General features: G+C 36.2%; 1 protein-coding gene across 4 annotated transcripts in view; it reads left to right on the top strand.

Moving 5' to 3' along the window:
- The window catches only part of MACROD2 (mono-ADP ribosylhydrolase 2), a 2,106,139-nt gene that overhangs the window by 516,590 nt on the left and 1,566,911 nt on the right, over positions 1–22,638 (top strand). For all 4 annotated transcript variants that reach the window (XM_023217826.3, XM_023217825.3, XM_023217824.3 and 1 more), the window contains exon 4: positions 15,129–15,158. In XM_023217826.3, coding sequence (XP_023073594.1) covers positions 15,129–15,158 — 30 coding nt within the window. The remainder of the gene's footprint in view (positions 1–15,128; positions 15,159–22,638) is intronic.

Here is a 22,638-nt window from a genome sequence, read left to right as displayed (position 1 = left end):
CACTTTTTATACTTGCTCTAACAATGACTCCATACACTGGCATCATTATCATTAATATTATATATATTAATTTTAATTTTACTCATTGGTGGTTTGAAGTCTAATTTAAAAATTAAAATATTAAAATATTAGAATTTTAATTTAAAGCAACATTTGTAAATGAAGGTTCAAACTAGCCGAATGCTATAAGATGTTGAGGGAAACTTTTCTTATTGCACTGGAATTGAAAACTAAAACTAAGGGTAAAGAGGCATCAGATGCCCCATATTCTAAAGGGAGCTTCCAGTGGTCAAAGACTCACTCCATCTAGTTTAAATGCCTCCCCATTTTTCCTGCAATTACCCACTCCTGTGATTATGGTTGAAGGATAGGTACCCTAGAAAGCAGACTCTGAGACAAAGGTAAAGATTAGCATGCAGGATATTACTCAGGGAGCATTTTTAGGATAAAAACCTGTGAAAGAATGGAAAAGGAAGCAAAACTGAGTAGTGGGAGAAGCTAAACTATGTTGTAGTCTCAATGAAGGCATCAGGTGAACCTTTAGGAAGCTGAGATGGCCCTTCAGAGTTGTCTTGAGTTGGGGCAAGGCCTGGGCCTTCTTATCCCTATATAGAGTATCAGCACTGGGCAGAGGGCCATGACTCATATCCCCAAGATATTGGATATGAGCCACCTAGGGAGGGGCATGATCTAGAGTGAGGCAGCTATTTTTTGCTGAGGTAATTGTTGAAGGGGCTGCCAGCTAAGGACTATCTGCTGTCATTTGAATTGGTGTTCCTTTATAGGAAATGTTCTGTTTCTCTATGGCTGCTTTCAAGCTTTTTTTCTTTGTGTTTAGTTTTCGGAAGTTTAATAGTAGCATGTGTTTTTAAAAAAATTACCTTATTTTGCTTATCTTATTTGGGGTTCACTTCATGGATCTGTTGGTCTGTCTCTTTCACAAAATTTGTGACATCATCAGCTATTATGTCTTTCAATACTCCTTAAGGCCCCACTCTCTTTCTCCTCAACTTCTGGGATCTTTTGGTTTTGTCCCATGGGTTTCTGAGGCTCTGTTCATTTTAGGAGACTCTGGGTCATATTCAAATCCCTTATTTTAGTAGGTAGTAACTCTGTTAGGTTTAGATCATAGATCCTAGCCTACTTTAGTGGGCAGTAGTTCTAAGGACAACTTAATTTTCCAAGATTTTTTGGTCTTATTTTGGTGGGCCTTGTGTATCTGGTGCTGGCGGGGCTCCCAGGGGTCTATACTGTGATGCCTGAGGGGACAGAACACATTTTTCTAGGCTAGGCTTCTTTATGTTTCTAGGTGGGGAAAAGAAAGTCTCTAGTCTGACTGGATGAGGAGTGCTTCCAGGCCCAGCTACTTACTGTGGTGGAGATTCCCCTCCACCCCTCCCTCACCAGCATCTCCCACCTGCAAATATCTTGGTGAAGGAGGGGATTCTCAGGCCTGGTGGAAAAGAAATGACTTCTGAGGCCAGAAGCTTGTTGAGACAGGATGCCTCCTGTCTGTGGGAGATGGAAAGCTCTTCCTGGGCTGGGTGCTTGTGGTAAGATCCTCAATGCCAGTGCTCTCCAGCCTTCAGTGGCCCTTGGTGTGGAAGAGGAAAATCAGGCCCATAGATCCTCCTGGCAGGTGCTTGTTGAGGCCTGATCCCCCCGTGCTGGTGCTGTCCTGTGTCTTCTGGTAGGAGAGGGGAGTCTCAGGCCCTGTTGAGAAGGAGAATATTTTTCCTGCTGGTTCATCAGCTTATCTTCAGTGGGGCTCCTGTTCAATCCCAGGGAGAGCTGAGCCTACCTGGGCTGCTTTCTGTTGCTACATTGGATGTCAGAGAATGCTGGCGCCTGGGTCACCTTCTTCCTTTTGGTGGGATGTTGTAAGGTGCCCTGCAACTATGCTGTTCCTCCAGTCCTGGATTCTCTAATCAGTTTACCCTCCTTCTTGCACCTTTAAGAGTTCTCCTTTGGTTGCCTCTCACATTATCTCCAGGGTTTACAGTTGTATTTAGCAGGAGTGGGTGGGAGGAGGAGCCAGAAAAAACAAATTATGCTATCTTCACCAGACTTCAGCTTCATCTGAGAGGGCAAAATTTTGCAAAATAGAATATTGTAATCTCTCATCAACTAGTAAAAAAATTAAAAAAAAATCTCCAATGTCATGATTCTGATGTTTAAATATTAAGATTTTTATATAATAAAAATAACAATGTATACTTTATAGATTTATTTACTATAGTTATATATATATATATATATTTTTTTTTTTTTAAGAGACAAAATATTGCTTTATCACCCAGGATGGAGTTCAGTGGCGCAATCATAGCTCACTGTAACTTCAAACTCCTGGGCTCAAGCAATATTCTTGTCTCAGCCTCCTGAGTAGCTAGGACTAATAAGTGCATGCCACCATGCCCAGCAATTTATTTATTTATTTATTGTAGAGACAGAGTCTCTCTATGTTGCACAGCTTGAAACTCCTGGGCTCAAGCAATCCTCCTGCCTCAGCCTCCAAAAGTGCTGGGATTATGCCACCACACCTGGCCTATAGTTATATAATTTAATGTGACTATTTTACTTACATGTTTATTTCCAGCAATTGTTCCAGAACAGCCACAAATAGTGACTACTTAAAAAATGGTTGTTAAATAATTAAATTATAATTTGTATTCTTTATAATTGGCATAGAGGTTTCGGTAACTTGCCCAAAATTATATAACTATTGATGAAACTAAAGATTAATATTGCATACTTTTTTTTGGGTAGACACCACATCTGTTGCATGTGGAATACCATATGCAAATTCTCTTGTTACCTGTTGCTGCATCTATTTTATTTCTGGTCTTTAGAAGTCTTAGAGTGACGTTAGAATTACAACTAGTTTTAGTAAGTATTATTTAGTTATCCTGAGAGATTTAGCAAATAATAATAATTTTTAAAAGCCTCTGTAGTCAGTAATCGGCTTCTCACCAATGACAATACTTCTGTTTCAGATTAATATCAGTGCTTTTCTATGCAACAGACTAAAACTAATCTCTATTATAGAATCCACAGCTGGCCTGATGGAACTGTAATAACAAAAGTAATTAGTATTTTTTGATGTCCACAGGATGCAAATTATAATTTGTCTCCTATGTACAGAAAAAAAGTGTCTTGTATGATAAATAATTAAACTTGATATTGATAAAGTTATATTTTTCCATGTCTTAAAGGAGATGACTGTTTTATACTTACAACTGATGTAAACATAACAATGTATTTATTTCATCCTTGAACAACGTAACTAACATTTTACTATATATTAATAGAAGCTAGCTACAATTTGAAACTAAATTATTAGACTTATTTAGGAAAGAAAAATTATGGTTTTTCATTTGCTATTTCAAGTTATGATAAAGATTCTGTATTTGATTGTCCTAAATTCAAGGATGAGGAGTGCTAAGTGATAGAAAACTTATGACAAATGAAAACATACATTTTACTTTCATTTTGTGTATTTTACTGTAAGCATATAAAATCTTAGGTTAGCCAGTTTGCATTTATTTGGTGAAAGTCAAACTTTAATGTACTATTTATTATTGTTTTCAAAAATCTAAATTTACCTCGTCTTTCAGCATTGATAATTAAGAAATATATGCCCTGTTTAATAGCGATGTATGTTTAATTGTTCATATTACCTAAAGTCATACTGAGAATTTTTGTCTTTTTAAATGTCAAAATTTGGCTATTGTTATCAGGATATTAAATGTAATATTCAAAGGAGTATTCTCCTTTAGATAATTACATATTTTGTGAGATCAAAATTACTGATGGTAATAATGTTAGTAAATAATATGGGAAAGGTATAGAAAGTATTTAAATTTTTACAATTTTAAGTTGTATGATGTATGTAAATGCTATTTTTTCTGGTAACTTTGGTTCAAAAACCAGTAATACTGCCTTTGACGTTGGTGTTAACTGAATACATTGCTTTTTGTGGGCATTGAATATCCATCTATTTTGAAATAATTTGGGAGAAATAAAATAATTCCTTAAGATATAGTCTGGCATACTGAAAAGAACATTGTTTGATGACTTTGTTTGAGGACTCAAGCATTGGATTGAATAGTTACTTACCAGCCCATGACCTTGGGCAAGTAACTTAGACTCACTTTCCTCATTTGTTATAGGAAAAGTAAAATTCCCAATTTGCAAGATTATTTTGAGGATTAAGATATCATAAAGATCAACTCTTAAACATTGTCTGATAAATAATAAATGCTTAGAAAATTGTCTTCAGGATCTATTTGTATATTCCATTATTTGGTTGTTATTTTGGGCATATTTTCTACCTTGATAAGCTTACTAAAGTATGTGTCAGCTTGTCCACTGGCTTGGTGATTCAGAGCATAACTTTCTAATGGAAATGAATCATACAAGAGCTCATTTTATGATTTTTATAAGCTGGCCACCTCATGAGTTAGATTTGTGCAAGAAGTTAGTTCAAACTTCTTGATGATCCAAGCATTGCATTAGGGTGAATGCAGAGCTAGGTCACTTCTGCATGACCCAGCATACTTTAGATGTGTAACAAGACTTTAACAAACTTGGAAAAAGAATATTGCTTTAAAATGATGTGTCTAGATTGGAAAAAGAAGAAATGGAAACATATGTTCCATTGAATTTTCATTAATTTATTGTAAGTAGAATTGGCACCACTAGAGAAAGTCTTCATGTGCTACAGTAGTTTAAAAAAGAGAAATACAGAAACAGAGATTATATAATTTCTACTTTATTCCTTACTCTGACGTTTTTTTGTGGGCTGGAGGGTATGGAACTTGGCTTCTCTTGTGGGAAGTGCTTAAGAGTGTGAAATTTCTAGTAACATTACATGGCTTCAAATACTGGTGCCAACCTTTGATCTTGAATATGTTACTTAACCTGTCTGTGTCTCAATTTTTTTAACATATGAAGTGGAAATAGAAAATGGTACCTACTTCATTAGCTTCTTTGGTGGACTGAATTAGCTAGTAATATGCCTGGCATCTAACAAAAATGATAAATGTAAGCTATTTTATTTTTTAGTTAGGATTCAGGGTATAAATGTAAATTTGAGTAATTATCTGGTGATTACTTTTAGCCGTTGCATTCCATTTCTCTTTAGCCTTCCATTACACTTGTACAAAAGCAGTGGGTGCCTAGTACAATGTTTGACACACATGAAGTGTCTTAATGGTTGATTTTAGATGAATGGAAGCAGGAAGCTTAGAATTATCATGGGAACATGATATTTAGCCTTGATTCTTACTGAGCTGAAGTATTCTAATATATCTTTGTGGGGTTTTTGATACATTTTCCATATCTTTCTGGTAAGTTAATATCCTCTCAAGTTTTTTTTTTTTTGGTATGGAGTTTTGCTCCTGTCACCCAGGGTGGAGTGCAATGGGGCAATCTCAGCTCACCGCAACCTCCACCTCCCAGGTTCAAGCGATTCTCTTGCCTCAGCCTCCCTAGTAGCTGGGATTACAGGCATGTGCCACCACACCTGGCTTATTTTATATTTTTAGTAGAGATGGGGCTTTTCCATGTTGGTCAGGCTGGTCTCGAACTCCCGACCTCAGATCCACTTGCCTTGGCTTCCCAAAGTGCTGGGATTACAGGCATGAGCCACCGTGCCTGGCCTATCTTCTCAAGTTTTTAAACCTTAAGCTTCTAAAGTATACTTTAAATTTTCAAGAAATTTAATTAGAAAGTAGTGGAAAATTTCTTACTGTAATCTTTTCTAGCCAAGTTTTTCATTTGCATTTAAGTTCAAGACCTGTCATGCTTTGTATCTAATAAACATGAAAAGAAAGTGGTTAAAGAGACTTACCATTAGTTGAGACAGTTTTACTATTTTTACATTAAAAGAAGACTAGTAAAAAATTTATATATTTGAAATCTGTCAGAAATTGAAACTAAATATCTTTTCAAGTATAGATGAAAATGTTTCATTGATGTAGTTTATATTTACATCAGAAGCACCCCATTGAACTGAAATCTCATCTAACATACCAAAACATTTGATTCAAATTAATCATTTGCAAACATAAAATAATACTGATGATTTAGGTATTCTCCAAGCTATACTTAGGCATGTTACATTTCAGCTAATTTTGACTTATTTTAATAAACATATTTTAATATACGTTTTAAAATAATGTTATTAAACTCTTAAATTTAAAAAGTACATATGTCCTTTTACCCATAATACTTTGGAGAACTTTTTTTTAATTTTGAAATTTTGTGGGTACATAGTAGGGGTGTGTGTGTGTGTGTGTGAAGTATGTGAGATTATTTGATACAGGCATGCAATGTGTAATAATCCCATCAGAGTAAATGGGGTATCCATCACCTCAAACATTTAGCCTTTGTGTTACAAGCAATCTAATTATACTTTTAGTTATTTTTAAATGTACAACTAAATTATTATTTACTATAGTCACCCTGTTGTGCTATCAAATACTAGGTCTTACTCATTCTAACTATTGTTTTTACCCATTAATTATCCCCATTTCCTCTCTATTCCTCGAATACCCTTTCCAGCCTCTGATAACCACCCTTCTTTTCTCCATCTCCATGAGTTCAATTATTTTAATTTTTAGCTCCCACAAGTAAGTGAGAACATGCAAAATTTGTCTTTCTGTGCCTGCCTTATTTCACTTAACATCATGATCTCCAGTTCCATCCTTGTTGCAAATAACAGATTCTCGTTCCTCATTCTGATGCAATAGTACTCCATGGTGTAGCTGTACCATGTTTTCTTTATCCATTCATCTGTTGATGGATGCTTAGGTTGCTTCCAAATCTTGGCTATTGTGAATAGTGCTACTACAAACACGAGAGTGCAGAAATCTCTTTGAAATACTGATTTCCTTTCTCTTGGGTAGACCTCAGAGTTTGATTGCTTTCTTTTAGGTATAACGTAGGAGTGGGATTGCTGGATCATATGGTACCTCTGTTTTTAGTTTTTTGTGAAATCTCTAAACTGTTTTCCCTCATGGTTGTACAATTTACATTCCCACCAACAATATACAAGGAGCCCCTTTTTAGAGAACTTATTTTATAGAAACCCCAGTATATGGATGCACACACACATACGCAGACACACACACACGAACACACAGATTTGTACTAGAACATTATCTCTAACAACAAAACTGGAAACAATGTAAGTGCCCATCAGTAATGGGAGTAGTGTTACTCAAACTCTGGAATCTCATACTGTGTTATATATTATTTCATTAGTTAGAGCCATGATATATTTATTGATAAATGAGAAATTTATATTGCATGGCAATTTTATTTTTGTCATAACCTCAGAAGCCTTAACTATTTGCATATATTTATAAGAACATGGAGAAAAGTGTGGAAGGGAATGGTAGATAAGAGGAGTTGAGTTTGTTTAATATACTTGATTCTTTAACATGTTCAAACAAGTATGTATTATTTTATATTTTACATGTTTTAAAGATAATTTGTTATACTTACGTATTTTATGTTTTTCAATTAACAAAGTAAACAGTCTGCTATATTGGTCATTCTTCAAATGGAAACATAGAACAGGGGCCATCCTTCTAACCATCTGCACTAAGAGAGTTAGCCTCTGAAGGAATATGAGATTTAGGCTAGCCACCATCAGTGACCAGTCTGTTTAAAACATATCTGTTCAATCAAGGTCCCAGCAGGAAACAGATGATGCAGTCAAATTACCATAATTCAAGAGCTGGAGCCAGGTGTGGGGTAGGAGAACCTCGAGGAATTTTTCATGGACCAGGGGTCACCAACAGCACAGCTGTTGCCACCCGAGGCACAGAGACAAGGAGAGGGGGAGGATATCAGAACCCAGAAAGAGAAAAAGTCGTGTTGTAAAGAACCTTGATTGGAACGGTGACCTTCTTTAAAGGGACATAGTCCATTCACAATAAGCTTACAGGAAGTGAACCAGGGAAGAAAATGTTGAATGCATTCTAATCTCTCCTGTCATCTGCCAGGGCTCCCCACTGACTGAACCCAACTAGAGACAGATGTTAAAAGAGGGCCTTTTGATGTCAAGTACCTAGATCAGCGGCCTTGGGCAGAGAACAGGGGCAAGTACAGAGAATGGGTTTTGAAGAATAAACAGGAGTTATCTGGCATAAAATGCCATTTTTTTTTTTTTTTTTTTTGTGACAGAGTTTCATTCTTGTTGCCCAAGCTGGAGTGCAGTGGCGTGATCTCGGCTCACTGCAACCTCCATCTCCTGGGTTCAAACAATCTTGTGCCTCAGCCTCCCAAGTAGCTGGGATTACAGGTGTGTGCCACCACACAAGGCTAATTTTTGTATTTTTAGTAGAGATGGTTTCACCATGTTGGCCAGGCTGGTCTCGAACTCCTGGCCTCAGGTGATCTGCCCGCCTTGGCCTCCCAAAGTGCTGGGATTACAGGTGTGAGACACCGTGCCCAGCCCCAATATTCTTTTTGAACTAAATAATCAAAATAACCCAGAAGAGAAAAACATAGATAGTATGCAAAATATTCACCTCCATTTACTTTACGGGCTTACAGAATTATTGTTTAATTGATGTAAGCCCAAACACAAAATTAAAAAAGAAAATCTGAAGATGGCATTGTTCCTCACCCTCTTCTGTACATAAGTCCCAAATTCTTTCTTAAACTCCCTTGAGGGCATAGCAGTGAACATCTCAGAGTGGGGACAGAAAACTATTCCCAAAGATGAACATGGCCCCAGACCCACAAAATGCCAGACTTTGGACTTGGTCTGAAACAGTAGAGGTTTTCTGTTAAGTCCTAGCTTGGTTGCAAGGAATGACACTGTAAATCAGGTCATGGAATGGGAAGCTGACATTTACTGACCCTTTGCATGTGCCAGGCTCCATGACATACATTCATGTAAGTTAGCACTTCTACTCCTCTCAGCAAACCTGTACTGTGACCAATATGGTCACATGAATGTATGCCATGGAGCCTGGCACATGTCAGGTTTGCTGAGAGGATTAAAAGTGATTACTCTTTAAGAAACAGAAACTCCAAGAGTTTAATCTGGAGTTTAAGGAACTTTCTCAAGGTCAATGATAAGAGTCTGGAGGCACAGCCTCACTTGGCTGCAAAATGGTAAAGAAGTCATTATCCATTATTGGAGGTCTCTCACCTGTCCCAGAAATATGCCTTGCCCCTTCCCCTCTCTCTCATTCTCTTATCTTCCATTCATTCCCTTTGTTATATATTTAACAAGTATTTATTCAGTACCTACTGTGTGCCAGGAATCATGCATTGTACCATTGATACCAACGAATATGGCCTCTGCCTTCATGGATTTTACAGCATAATAAGAATTCTCAGGGGAATCATCCTATGCATTTCCACTAGCCCCAAGTCCTTTTCATTTGAGGTCATTTGCATCTCAGTCTTCATATATCTTTATTAAAACTGAGAACTATTTTTGGCCTGTTTGTTTAAATACAAGTGTAATATAAAAATTGTAATAAACCTTTTTAAAAATCTCACTTTCTATTTCATTATTTTAGAGAATTGAGGATGCTATAATATTATAAGAAATATGAGATACTGGAACTAGGTAAGATAATATTTTTTAAAGGTGCTTTCTGGTTTTATTGAAACAAATCAGCCAGCTCCCCCAAAAGTGTGAATATATGGGTACATGTTAAGGCTTATGTTTTAATCAGGCTAAAAGCGTATCACATTCTCTCAAATAAGCACATATTTCATTTCTTAAATTGAAAATTGGTTTGTATTTATTTAAAACCTTTCTTGTCGAAGGCAAGTTAAAATTACTGTTCAAGTGTCTCATATAATTATAACCATAAAACTAATAAACATTTGAACTAAATTTTACCTATTTAGATATTCTCGTTCACTCTTGGGAAAGCCCCAGATTGCGTTACTCAAGTAATCCCATTTTTGTAACTGAGCCAGTATTATCATTATCAAAATTACAATTGATCTACAATATACTGTCATAAAGGATGACTGGTGTGTAGCACATTCTGATTTCTCTCATTTTGCATTAGATGCATTGCATAATAGAACTGTAGGAATTGCCTGCTAATGCTTTAGTTCACCCTTTAACAATTAAGTTAGGCGATCTTGGGTAAAGTTACATTCAGTAGACTCCATGCATGTTGTTTTCTATCACCATCTTTGGATGTAATTTTGGGGAGCAGGAGGGCTGCAATACACACACAGAGACACATAGACATGTTTATAATTTGTTATTATTAAACATCTAAGTTGACACCATTTTATGGTTGGCTCTTCTGGGTCTGATCTTAGACAAGTGAGTTAACAATATCTTTGATCCTCTTTAGCTTTCTACTTTTGTAAAATAAAGGGGTTGGACCAAATAAGTGGGGTTTTTGTTTGTTTGTTTATTTGTTTAGCTTTTGGCGGTTTTTTTTTTTTTTTTTTTTTTTTTTTTTGCCCATGCTACGATATTCATAGAAGTCACTGAGTACCTAGTAAGGCAAACCAGGACCAGCTGTAGCTCCTCCCTTGTACTTTAACAACAGTAATTCTATTTTGTTTTATATGTGAAGCATCCCAAGTAAGACTTCCAATTTCTGATGCCTTTTCACCTATTTATTAGTCGTAGTGGTCATTGTATTCTATTTTTGGCTTCATAGTGAGTGATAGCTTGTACAAACAACACAGATACTGGAATAATCGGTCTTCTTCAAATTCTATAGTAGCATGAACTGTAAAGTATTAATCATGTATTTATGCCTGGTTTCTACATGTGAATCAGTTAAGCCTATTCTTAATTTTCTTGCTTCGTCAGCTCCAAAGCAGGAAATTATACCATTGCCGAAAATCTCCAGCATTCTGTTGATTTTGTTTGGGAGGTATAAATCTAGTAAAGCATAGGCAGAGGCCTGTTGCCAAATTGATAGCTGTATTTGTCTGCATAGATTGTATTTTCACAGCTGTCAGGTGAGATGGTTGCTTCCTATGTAAAGTGGTTCTAGAATCATGCATGTACTTGGGATTTTAATTTATCAGATTTTTTTAGCACTTCCTACTTAAAGAGCTTCAAACTCTAGGGAATATAATGTATGCCATTCTGAAAGGTGGTATTTCAGCTTTTGTATCTTTGGGGATAACACGTTGTGAATGAAATTGGTGTTTTAAATAGAGCTCCTGGGGAAGTTTTTGCCAACAGTCCTTTTGATATCCCATGTGCTCTATTGTAATAAGAAAGCAGAATAAATAAACTAAACTAGGTGGTCAGGATTCTGTTAGGATGAAAACAAGTATAATTTCCTTTATAATGATGAAAAGCAAACAAAACCCTGCACAAATAGTTTTAATCAATGTTTAAAGACTCATTTCCCAGACTCTTGTGTGTTTGGCAGATAGTCTTGGGTGGGGTGGAAATGGAGTGGAAAAACAAACAATTGCTGTGGAGATAATAAAAATTACTGGGCAAAAAGAAAAAAACGGTATTTGAAATACTTTTTTTTTTTTTTTTTTTTTTTGAGACAGAGTCTTGCTCTGTTGCCCAGGCCAGAGTGCAGTGGCATGATCTCAGCTCACTGCCACCTCTGCCTCCCAGGTTCAAGCGATTCTCCTTCCTCAGCCTCCTGGCTCATGGTTGACATGAGTTACCTCTTCCAGCATTTTTCATTTGTATTTTGAGAAGAACATAAATTAATGTGGTATTGACAACTGCCATGATCATTTTTCATTTAGGCTAATTGTCCCAGAAAAGGGATTCCTATATTGTATTCATTTTTTTTGTTTTAATACTTTAATAGTGAATATTTATAGCTATAGGAATTTGATACTTTTAATTAAAAAATTTAAAACTAGGTTAAAATGAAAGAAAAAATTCTCATAAACTTTAAAAATGGAACCATTTGTTTAGGGTATTGGAAATCAATTCTCCATATTTGACACTACGAAATTAGCTTCAGATAACCCTTTTCTCCATTTTGTGTTCATGTTGTTTTCACTTTATAAACAGTAAAACTCCATCTCCTTGCGTGAAGTTATTTTAGGGGGAAGAAAAAGTGCAATACACAGATTCATTATCTTGTAATGGCTCATTTTAGTTTTGCATTGAATCAATCTTTGAGACAATTACTGTAACTTGATTTTTTCCTTCCCTCCACTGGTAATAAAAGAGACATTTTATTTCAGGGAAATATGAATTAAAATAGTCTTGCTTCATAAGCATGCTCAGAGAAGAGATTTTTAAATCTTGTTTTAAAAATAGTGGCATCATGTTCATGAACCTCAAGTTTTCTTTGTTCCTTTTCTTCTTTTCCTTTCTCTGTGAAACAGTAGGATTAATAGGAAGCATGTCCAAAATTCCCTCTCGGAAGAAATTTAGTTAGGGACGTAAATATATTTTATGCATTCTTACTAAGCATTTCCAAATAGGCTTTTAGAGTTTCTTAAGTAATCTTTGATTTTATAGGAAGAAAAAGGGTCAAAGTTTGCTTTCTTCACACACTTCAGTAAACAAATCCCTCTTGTATTAATGAAGAAATTGACTAAACCTACCAATTATCTCACTATTATAAAACATGTCTTGAAAATTTATTAGATGCAGGCCAAACCATTAAACTCAGACCTTGCCTTGGAGAAGCTTCTATCTAATTGGGATATATCTCAATTTATTGGAGATAATGAAGTAGAAACTAAATTATTATTAATTTTAGACACACAAAAGTCGTTTCACCTCTGTAAAATGGAAGAAGTAACATGATTCTACCTGACCAATGAATGTTGGATAACCAGTTATTGGAGTGCTTTGTGGAGGCAAAGTAATACTATAAATAACAATAAAGTTTCACCTTTACTTGTGTATTTTTATGTCACTTTTGCTGAAGAAAAGTGCCTTGACATTTTTGCTAATAAAGTTAACTTTTTTGTTATTTTTTAGAGAATAGAAATAGATAAAATAGACAAGTTTGATGGATTCGTTGGAAAAATCCTTATTGGATTTATAGTTATCAGAACTTTTTTGAGTATGATTATGCAACCTAAATTAAGATTCTATTACATGGATAGTAATACACATAGAATTACCTTAAAAAATGATTGTGTACTATGTAGAGTGTCAAAATTTTGTAAAATAGTTCTACAGTGAAGTTAAAATGTTACTGGATATGCTTATGTAAAATACATGAACACACATTCGACATAAACTAACTTGATGATTGGCCAGAACTGGAATTCCAATTCCTACACCTACCCATCCATCCACATCTATTGGACAAGTGCCTGGTTAAACAGATGGGCCTTGGGCTGTGCTCTCAAAACAGGCAACCTCCACCTTTATTGAGCAAAACATTGGATGAAAATAGACTATATTGTCTTACTGTGCTACTGAGCATGGTAATTTAAGTGAAGAGCTCCTATTTATTATTGTTGTTGGTTGTTAAAAATACCTTTTTCCTTATGAATGAATATGTGAAAACTGGAGGACAACAGATGGAGTCCCAGGGAACTGGAAAACCTATAGATAGGGAGGTAATTCTCAGTCAAATATGAAAATAAAAAATCAGCAGGAGTGTGAAATTTCATGTGGTTTTATAAATGCATGTAGCTAAGATTTTAGAAAATGTTTGGTTGATCATGAAATTTCTCTTTTCCACTAACGGATATGAAACCAAGTAGAATTCTTGATGTCTGTCTTCATGCCTCTTCAATAAGTTACCACTTCAAAAGCTATAAAGCTGGATTCAAGGCAGGACCTTAAGTTCTGGCTACTGTCTGTGTAAATATCACACACTTACATGTGTTAAAGTCAGAGGGACTTGCAGACCTGAGTGACAGGTTGGCAGATGAGTTTATGACATCAGAAGTGAGTTTTGTTTATGGTTGATTAATGACATTGCTACTTGGGACATGTTTGCGACAAAAGTACTGAGGGCAATTAGCAAGAGCAACAATTAGTCCCATACTTGGAAGATTATATGAGACTAAATTTGACACTCTTAATATTGACATATTGAAAATAGCATTTGGTCTCCATGCATTTTCATGATATTCTCTTTAGTGTAACAATAATCAGTAAGCTATCACATATCTAACATCATAGAACTATGAATATGGGCATTTGTTCTTCAAATGATCCATTATTTATTGATTGAATCATTAACAATGATATTTGCACATCTTAAATTATGAAATGGGTGGTCTGTGGGCAGCATGCTAAAATTCAAGTACAAGACTTTCTACTCCTTTTTCCTAATTTTTTTTTTAAGTCTTTTGGTAACTCAGTTTTCACAGAGAAGGGGAGTTTGCTTGCTACCTACTTTCCTTGTATTACTGCTGGGCTGTTTTTTAGTGGCAAGAAATAATTCCTGTGATACTTAAGAACTCTATGGAATAAAGCTCAGTGTAATGTATATTGAATTATGTTTTCTGGTTATTATATTTGGATAAATTTAGGCGTAAGGTTGTTTAATACTTCAGCAGAAACCTGCAATGGAACTTCCTAAAAATATGACCTTGTGAAATAAATCCAAATTGAATTATTTTATACTTATTTAGCTCCTATAAATGTGTGTGCTGGGCTAATAAATAAATAGGTAAGAAATACCACAGCACTGTTTAACGTTTATTTCTTTCCTCAAAATAGAAAAGTTAATCAAAAAAGTAATGAATTGTTACTATTTAAGAGTTATTTCTTACTGCAAAATGTTTTGTGATTGCTTTGTTTCATTATGTTTAACTTAATGTTAATTACCATAATACTTTTTTGTTACATTGTCCTTGGAAATCATTAAAATTGGCTAAATAATATTGTTCTATTCTACTTGATGAAATGGAGAGCTCAGAAGTTTAACTTAGATACAGAATTGAGAATAAAACAGTCTCAATGTGTGTTTAATTTCATTAGAAGGAAATATATTATAAAAATAGCCATTTGAAGAGAAAAAGATAAAAATAGTGAAATATTTTAATTTTCAAACTCATAAAATAGTAATATAAGCTGTCTTTAAATGAAAGTAAATATTTTATGTTTCTGTATGTATATGAGACATATGATCATTATCAGATTTATCTTGAATTACTCTGTATACTATATTTCTTATACATGTTATTTAATGTCTTTTGTTGTGTTTTGTTTTAAACAGCAAATGCCAGTCTTCTTGGAGGAGGAGGTGGTAAGTCCTGAACATCACTTAACTTACAATACATTTTTATTGCTATACCAACTACAAGATGTTTAGTAACTTCTGTGACACTTCAAAGAAAATTTTGCTATAGTCATCAACCACAAAAATGTTAATCTTCCAAAAATAATTTATAATATGAATACCTCGGTTTGTTTAAATGTTATTTTAATTGACTTCAAGATATACACAGTACTCTTTTCTTCTTGTCAAACTTTGCATTTCTACTTTTGGCATAAGGTGTAACAGCTATAAGCTATATGAACACACATGTATGACATATGTGTACATAGTTACAGAGTATTACATATTACAGAGTTATATTTATTTATTTATTTACTTATTTATTTATTTATTTATTTATTTATTTTTTTGAGACGGAGTCTTGCTCTGTCGCCCAGGCTGGAGTGCAGTGGCCGGATCTCAGCTCACTGCAAGCTCCGCCTCCCGAGTTCATGCTATTCTCCTGCCTCAGCCTCCCGAGTAGCTGGGACTACAGGCGCCCGCCACCTCGCCCGGCTAGTTTTTTTTTTGTATTTTTTAGTAGAGACAGGGTTTCACCGTGTTAGCCAGGATGGTCTTGATCTCCTGACCTCGTGATCCGCCCGTCTCGGCCTCCCAAAGTGCTGGGATTACAGGCTTGAGCCACCGCGCCCGGCCTACAGAGTTATTTTTAATATGAATTCTAAACAACAGTACATTTGGAGGCTATGGTTTCTTTTTCCACTATAATGACTTTCTTTTGCTTTTCATGACTTTGTAGCTTGAGAGCTTAATATATCAGCCACTTACTTTGAAAAATAAAAAAGAAATTACTGTTGACACTCTGCTTTTTCTTTCTGCTCAGTTAGAGGATAAAGAGAAGGAGATCAAAGTGAGCTGAGGGAGAGAGACAGAGATTCCTGTACTGGGAATTTTTTTGATACTAAAATCTTGTAACTATTTGTATTTTTATTTCTAGGTTAGGAAGATGAAAGCTTTCATACTCCCAGTATATATAATATAGTAGGAGAGAAAAAAGTATACAATTAGAACAGAGTCCTTTTCATATTAGGCCCAGATGGACATAACTAGGTTTGTTTTCTCTTTCTTTGTCACTCTCTTTCTCACTTCCTCTCTTGCTCTTTCTTTTTTCTTACATACAGTTGAAATAGATAGGATTGTGCAGAGCCTTAGGCTTTCATCAGGAGGTTTCATTGTAATTTTTATTTGGAAATTAAACATTTAACCTTTGTTGCTCTGTAAGAACAATTGGTTTTTTTAAAAACAGAATCTTGGACATAAGAAAAATAGAAAAGTGTTTGAACTAGAAAATGCTCTCCATATTATCACATGTCAATGCATGTTCTATGCCAGAGTATCATGAAAAGAGTATGGGATTTGAAATTGGACTTACTGTGTGGAGACCATGAAAGCGTTAGTAAATATCTCCAAGCCTCAGTTACCTCATCTGTAAAGTGTGAGGACAGTATTAACTATCTAAAGTGTTTATTGTGAGAATTAAACAAAAATATCTACTAAGTAACTAAGTCATGGAATAGTGCAGGATTCATAAATGACTATTTGTTTTCTTCTTTTCTAAGTTATTTTAGAAAATATGAATCTGTAGGATGTTTCATTGCACTTGTTATTGTATTTGAGGGGAATTAGAAGGGAAATTTTTCCTTAGGAGTTGAATTCCCAGTAATTTTTTCTTTCTGTCTCTTATAATAGGTGAAGAAAACATTATTAAGATAAATTGTCCGTAGTGCTGATTTCCTTACAAGATCTATTAGTAATTTAAGAAACCTCACGAATACTGTTACTACCTTAAAATTGAGTCTATGTAAACACATTCATCAAGTTAAAACAACAAATTAGGTAGACAATTCAGTTATTGTTTTTGAGTATTTCAAAAAATTGACTTGGCTAGTTATATTAGTTAAAATCACGTTAGCCACTATAACAGAAAAAGTAAAAAACATTAAAGTCCAAAGTAACAGTAGTTTAAAAGAGATAGAAATGTATTTCTGTCTCATGTAAAGGTAGTCTAGATACAGGCTGGAATGGTTGTATGGTGATTCCGTGGTGTCATCAGAGACTCAGCTCTTACTTTTCTGTTCTTTCCTAGTGCATGGCTTTCATACTAAGATGACCTCAGGGTACAGGATGGCTCCTGGAGCTCTAGCCATCATAAATATGGGTACAGGTCAGGAGAAATAAGAAAGGCAAAATGTGAAAAAAAGTGAGCTCCCAAACATGAGTCAGTTTTCTTTAAGCAGAATCCCACATTATCTTTGAATCTGGACTGTATTCATTCCTAGCATGTAGTCTTTTATTCCAAGAAGCAATACACTCATTGGGAAAAATTACTGTTCCATTTACTAAGGAGGAAGGGGAGAGTGGAGGTTGAGGAAAACAGTGTAATGTACCTGCCATGGTGGTTACCTCTATATTGTCAAATTGCTTTCTTTAAATATATGTATGTGTTGTTGGTGTGTATAGAACTGACTACTAGTGATTTGGCTTGTATTTTCTTATGATTCCTCTCTCCTCTGTGAGAAGATTTTTGAATGTCTAGCAATGATAAGACATTTAGGAATAGGCCAGTTTTCTATTTAGCTAAAGTCTTTATTTTAATGTCTTCCTCTAGATGGTTGATTTTTCTCAATTTGTCATCATTTATAATTTTTTGAATAATAAAATTAGCAACTCAGCATCATCATAAAGATAAATTACAAGTATTTAAGATGGTTGTAATTTCTTTCATTAAAGTAGGTCATTGACAGGTTTAAATTTATTTATGTACTTCTGGAGATGTCAAGATTGCTCTAAAACGTGTCTGATTTTTGGAAAGCTGCATTTAAAAATTAAATTTAAGGAATATTTTTAGCCTTCTCTGAGCTGATTTTTGACCTTCTGATTCTATGACAAATCTTTTTAATCCTCTCAGTGATATCTGTAAAGTGACAGCTAGTAATCATCTAATAAGAAGCAATTGAATTGATGTAATTCTCTTGGATTTAATCAACAAGTCCTTTTTTCAACATGAGTTAATATCCCTTCAGAGGTCCCTCAAGAGAATAATTTTTTAATTGACTAAACAGTTTGATCAAGAAAATTTGACACTACATACAAAAATAATAATGGGACCTAAGTCCCATTGTTTAGGTCCTCAGGAGAGCTTTCCCCATATTCTGTATGAGTAGTACCTGATTGTGAAATGTGGACAAAATTATTGTATGCAGAATTGTGTTGGCCATAAAATCTTAGCATTTTGTTGTTCTTTTTTGAGTGCTTACCACCAATGAGACAGATCCCCTGAAAGACTTAAAAAATGTTCACGTATCATCCTCTCAGTGCTGATTTTAAAGTGAGAGATTTACTTTACATTGATGTGAATTTTCATCTTTGAGCTAGATATCAATCTTTCTATGAATGTATTGCCACTGACTGCGGTTCATTGTAATGAGCATAGGTGATGTGATTACTTCTACTCAGTCATTTCAGTTAAAATTTGGTAACTTTTACCAATTTTACCAATTTGTTTGGTAAAATTGATCATTTCTGTTTATATATAAATAAGTTGAAGGCAGAGATGGATATGTACTAATTTCTTAATTTAATATGTAGCTGGTCTATAGTGACTGAATTGTACTTTTCAGGAAACATTTACATTAGTGTTAAAAATCTTTGAAGTTCCGTTAAATTTTTGACAAACTTTCCATTATTATTACCAACAGTATCCTGTATATTATTTTACCTGTTGTTATTTTAATGGTTGGGAGAAACTTCTTCAAGGTTACATAGCTTATAGGGCAAGGTTGGAATGAGAAGACAGTGTTCTTGACTGCCACTCCAGGGCTGCTTGCCCTGGCACTGTAGTTTTTAATATGCCTCTGCCCTCCAGGTTTGCTTTTCTATGCACAGATGGGTAACTCCGTTTACACCAGGAAAAATAAGTGAGAGGACAGGAAAACATACAGTTAGGATATGGATTTTGCATTCTTTGGCTTATTTTCACAAGTCTCAAGATATATTGATAGCTTGGAAGTCAATACAATGGCACTGTCTTACAGTACTCTTGGATTGCTTCCCAGTTTCTTATCCTTTTTTTGTGCATTTGAGATTCAGTCTTAGAAGACATTGCATTTTAGATACATGTTCACCCATCTGTAATAAGAATGTTGTACATGCACAAGGTCCTGTGATGCTGGTACCTTTGGAATATATAGTAAAATATAAATCATTGTAGCCAGTCTTAAATTATATAAAGAAGTAGCATTAGAAAGAAAAATCAGAACTAAGGAGCTAGTTCCTCACTTCCTTTTGGATCATTATATATTAGACAGGAACAAAATTTACAGCCTGTTACTTTAGATATCTTTTCTTTTTCATTGATGTAATAGTTTTAACACAAAACTAGAACCTGCTGATAGAACCCAAGCAGGATATTGTTTATGGGATGTGCTTCCTCCTCCAGTCTGTCAAAGTACTTGAGGGATAATGCTAGACATTTAAAATGACGGTTCCTGACAGAGTGGTAACTTACTGTCTTTTGTACACTTAGCTTTATGGCTGCCATTTTAATCATATATACATACATATAGATAAAAAATAAACACATATATTTGCATCAATGCTGTAATTCGATAGCTTATTGCTGAGTTGATTCTGTGGCAGGTTAATAGATAAGTACTGTTGTCTAATAAGCAAATGCTGTTACCTATGCAGTCAGCTCCAGCTGCAGTGCATGCAAAGTCATTTGTCCAACGCGAGAACAGAGCGGACACTGTGAGCCTTCCCACCTCTGATGGCTTCCTGCTTTCCTTCTGCCCCTTAAAGTAGGCCCAAAGATGGACAAGGTTCAGTACCTTGCGTTAGTAGCTGCTCCTCTAATCTCCCTCATTTCTGATTTGGACAGTTCTCCTTGCAGAGAGGATTCATAATGCTTGTCTGTTATTAATGTCCTTTCATACAATGAGGCGGTTTGTGTGGTGTACCAAAATGCATGCTTGAAAAAGAATAAAATTATAACCTGGGTGATAGGTGCACCAAAATCTCAGACTTTGCCATTACACAATTCATCCTTGTAACCATAAAACACTTGTACCCCAAAAGCTATTGAAATAAAAAAAGAAAAAGAAAAAAAAAGAAGAGTGAAATCATAAACCAAGTGCTGTTATATCATAGATAGTATTTGCGCATCTCTACACACCCATCATGTTTCTAAACACAAACACACATATGTGCACACATTCATTCAGCAAAGATTAATTGAGTTACTATTGTTTGTCCGTATCGATTATTGATTGGTCAATAAACACAGCCTTTTCCCTGTGGCCAATCATGATCCCTGTTCAGCTGAATTATTAGAGCAATTATAGTTGTCTACATTCTTTCAGATGTTCCAAGGATTCTGCTGGCATAGTCTTTTGAGTTAAAATGATGCTTTCACATTAATAGAATGGGCATTGGATGACTTCTTTAAAAGGCAGAACAGATACCCTGAAAACAACTCTTTTCACAAAAAATCTGAGTTGCTACCTGGAATTCCTAACATGAAGAACAAAGTGTTTAAAGGGCTTTTTGAAAGTGTTTAAGAGGGAATGATTTCATACATTTTGTCTTAAGCATTCGTAAGCAGAGTGGAGCGCCTTCTCACCATCCCTTCACATACACAACGGCTTTCCCAGCATATATCACTCCGGTGCTCAACATCCCGCAGTGATTCTGTTTCACTCTTGTTAAACCTCCAGATGTGGCCAGGCTTCAGGCATGCTGGGAGGAATCTAGGATAGCAGTCAGCAGTGAGGGACTGAGGCAGTTTACAGAGGGTAGAGTGTTGGGCGTTGCCCCTCAGGAGAGTCAGTCAAGCATGACTAGCAGTGAGTTTGCCAGCTGGCCTGTGCTCAGCAGGGGAGGGGCCCCAGCCATGGGCCTGGGGAACAGCAACAGCCTCTCAGTCCTGAGAGAGGGCAGCATGGCAGGAGAAACTCAGGAGCTCTGCCCTTTTTACTCAGGCAGGGAGCAGAGATGCAGGAAAGGATGTGATGCTAAACCACAGAAAATAAGGTTTAAATCTTAACTGCCTTGGCCAGGCATGGTGGCTCATGCCTCTGTAATTTCAGTACTTTCAGAGGCCAGGGTAGGAGGATTATTTGAGCCCTGGAGTTTGAAACCAGCTTAGGCAACATAGTGACACCTCATCTCTACAAAAAATAATCAAAATTAGCCAGGTAAGGCTGTGCATGCCTGTGGTCCCAGCTACTTGGAAGGCTGAGGTGGGAGGATCACTTGAGCTCTGGAGGTTGAGGCTGCAGTGAGCCATGATCACACCACTGCACTCCAGCCTGGCCATCAGAGTGAGACCCTGTCTCTTAAAAAAAAAAAAAAAAAATCTTGACTGCCTTAGGTGGGATTGATCCTGGGCACTATGGGTGGCTAAGCCTGCTAAAAGAGGCCAGGAGGCCCAGATGTGAGGAAGAAGGGGGAAGGGGGTGAGGGACCAGGAGCCAGGCCAGGTCTGACAACACTCAGTTACACACTGAGCCAAGCTACTTTTGCCCTCCCTCTTCCCCTCTCCCCATCTTCCCTCCCTTCCTTCTTTACTTTCTTCTTTCCTTTCCCTGTTTCCCTCCTTCTTTCCTTCTTTCTTTTTCTCTTTCTCAGTCAACAGCAAATACTGATTACCTCTTGTATACTAGCCTTGAAGTCAATGTAGGTGAGATTCTTAGAGCTAAGTTCAGCCAGAGGCATAAGTACTTTTTTACACATTAATATCTTAAGAACTAAATATGTTCTTCATGCAGGGAAAACGAAACAGAACAAGGAAAGTCAACAGTTTACAGTGGTCAGGGAAGACTTCCCAGAAGAGGTGACACAGGAACAGTCTTGAATGATGAGTAGTAGTTTTCAGGAAGCAGAACATCATGATCTATTCAGATTATCTCCTACTCTTTGCTGTAGAGATCTTGCTCTGCCATCTCCTCACTGTTCTGCCATCATATCATCCAGGCCTTGGTTAAGCCGTTTTCTTTGACAGTCCCAGCATGCCACTTAAAATGGAGTGAAAAGTGTTAGGGCAGAACTGAAGAAAGGAACTCTGGCTGGGCACGGTGGCTCAAGCCTGTAATCCCAGCACTTTGGGAGGCCGAGACGGGTGGATCACGAGGTCAGGAGACCGAGACCATCCTGGCTAACACGGTGAAACCCTGTCTCTACTAAAAAGTACAAAAAACTAGCCGGGCATGGTGGCGGGTGCCTGTAGTCCCAGCTACTTGGGAGGCTGAGGCAGGAGAATGGCGTGAACCCTGGAGGCGGAGCTTGCAGTGAGCTGAGATCAGGTCACTGCACTCCAGCCTGGGCGACAGAGGGAGAAAGAAAGAAAGAGAGAGAGAGAGAGAGAGAGAGAGAGAGAGAGAGAGAGAAAGGGAGGGAAAGAGGGAAGGAAGGAAGGAAGGAAGGAAGGAAGGAAGGAAGGAAGGAAGGA

Source organism: Piliocolobus tephrosceles, chromosome 20 (genome assembly GCF_002776525.5).
Source record: "Piliocolobus tephrosceles isolate RC106 chromosome 20, ASM277652v3, whole genome shotgun sequence".
In the NCBI taxonomy this organism is placed as follows: Eukaryota; Metazoa; Chordata; class Mammalia; order Primates; family Cercopithecidae; genus Piliocolobus; species Piliocolobus tephrosceles.
The sequence above is the reverse complement of the archived record's forward strand: the minus strand, read 5'-3'. Positions and strand labels throughout refer to the sequence as shown.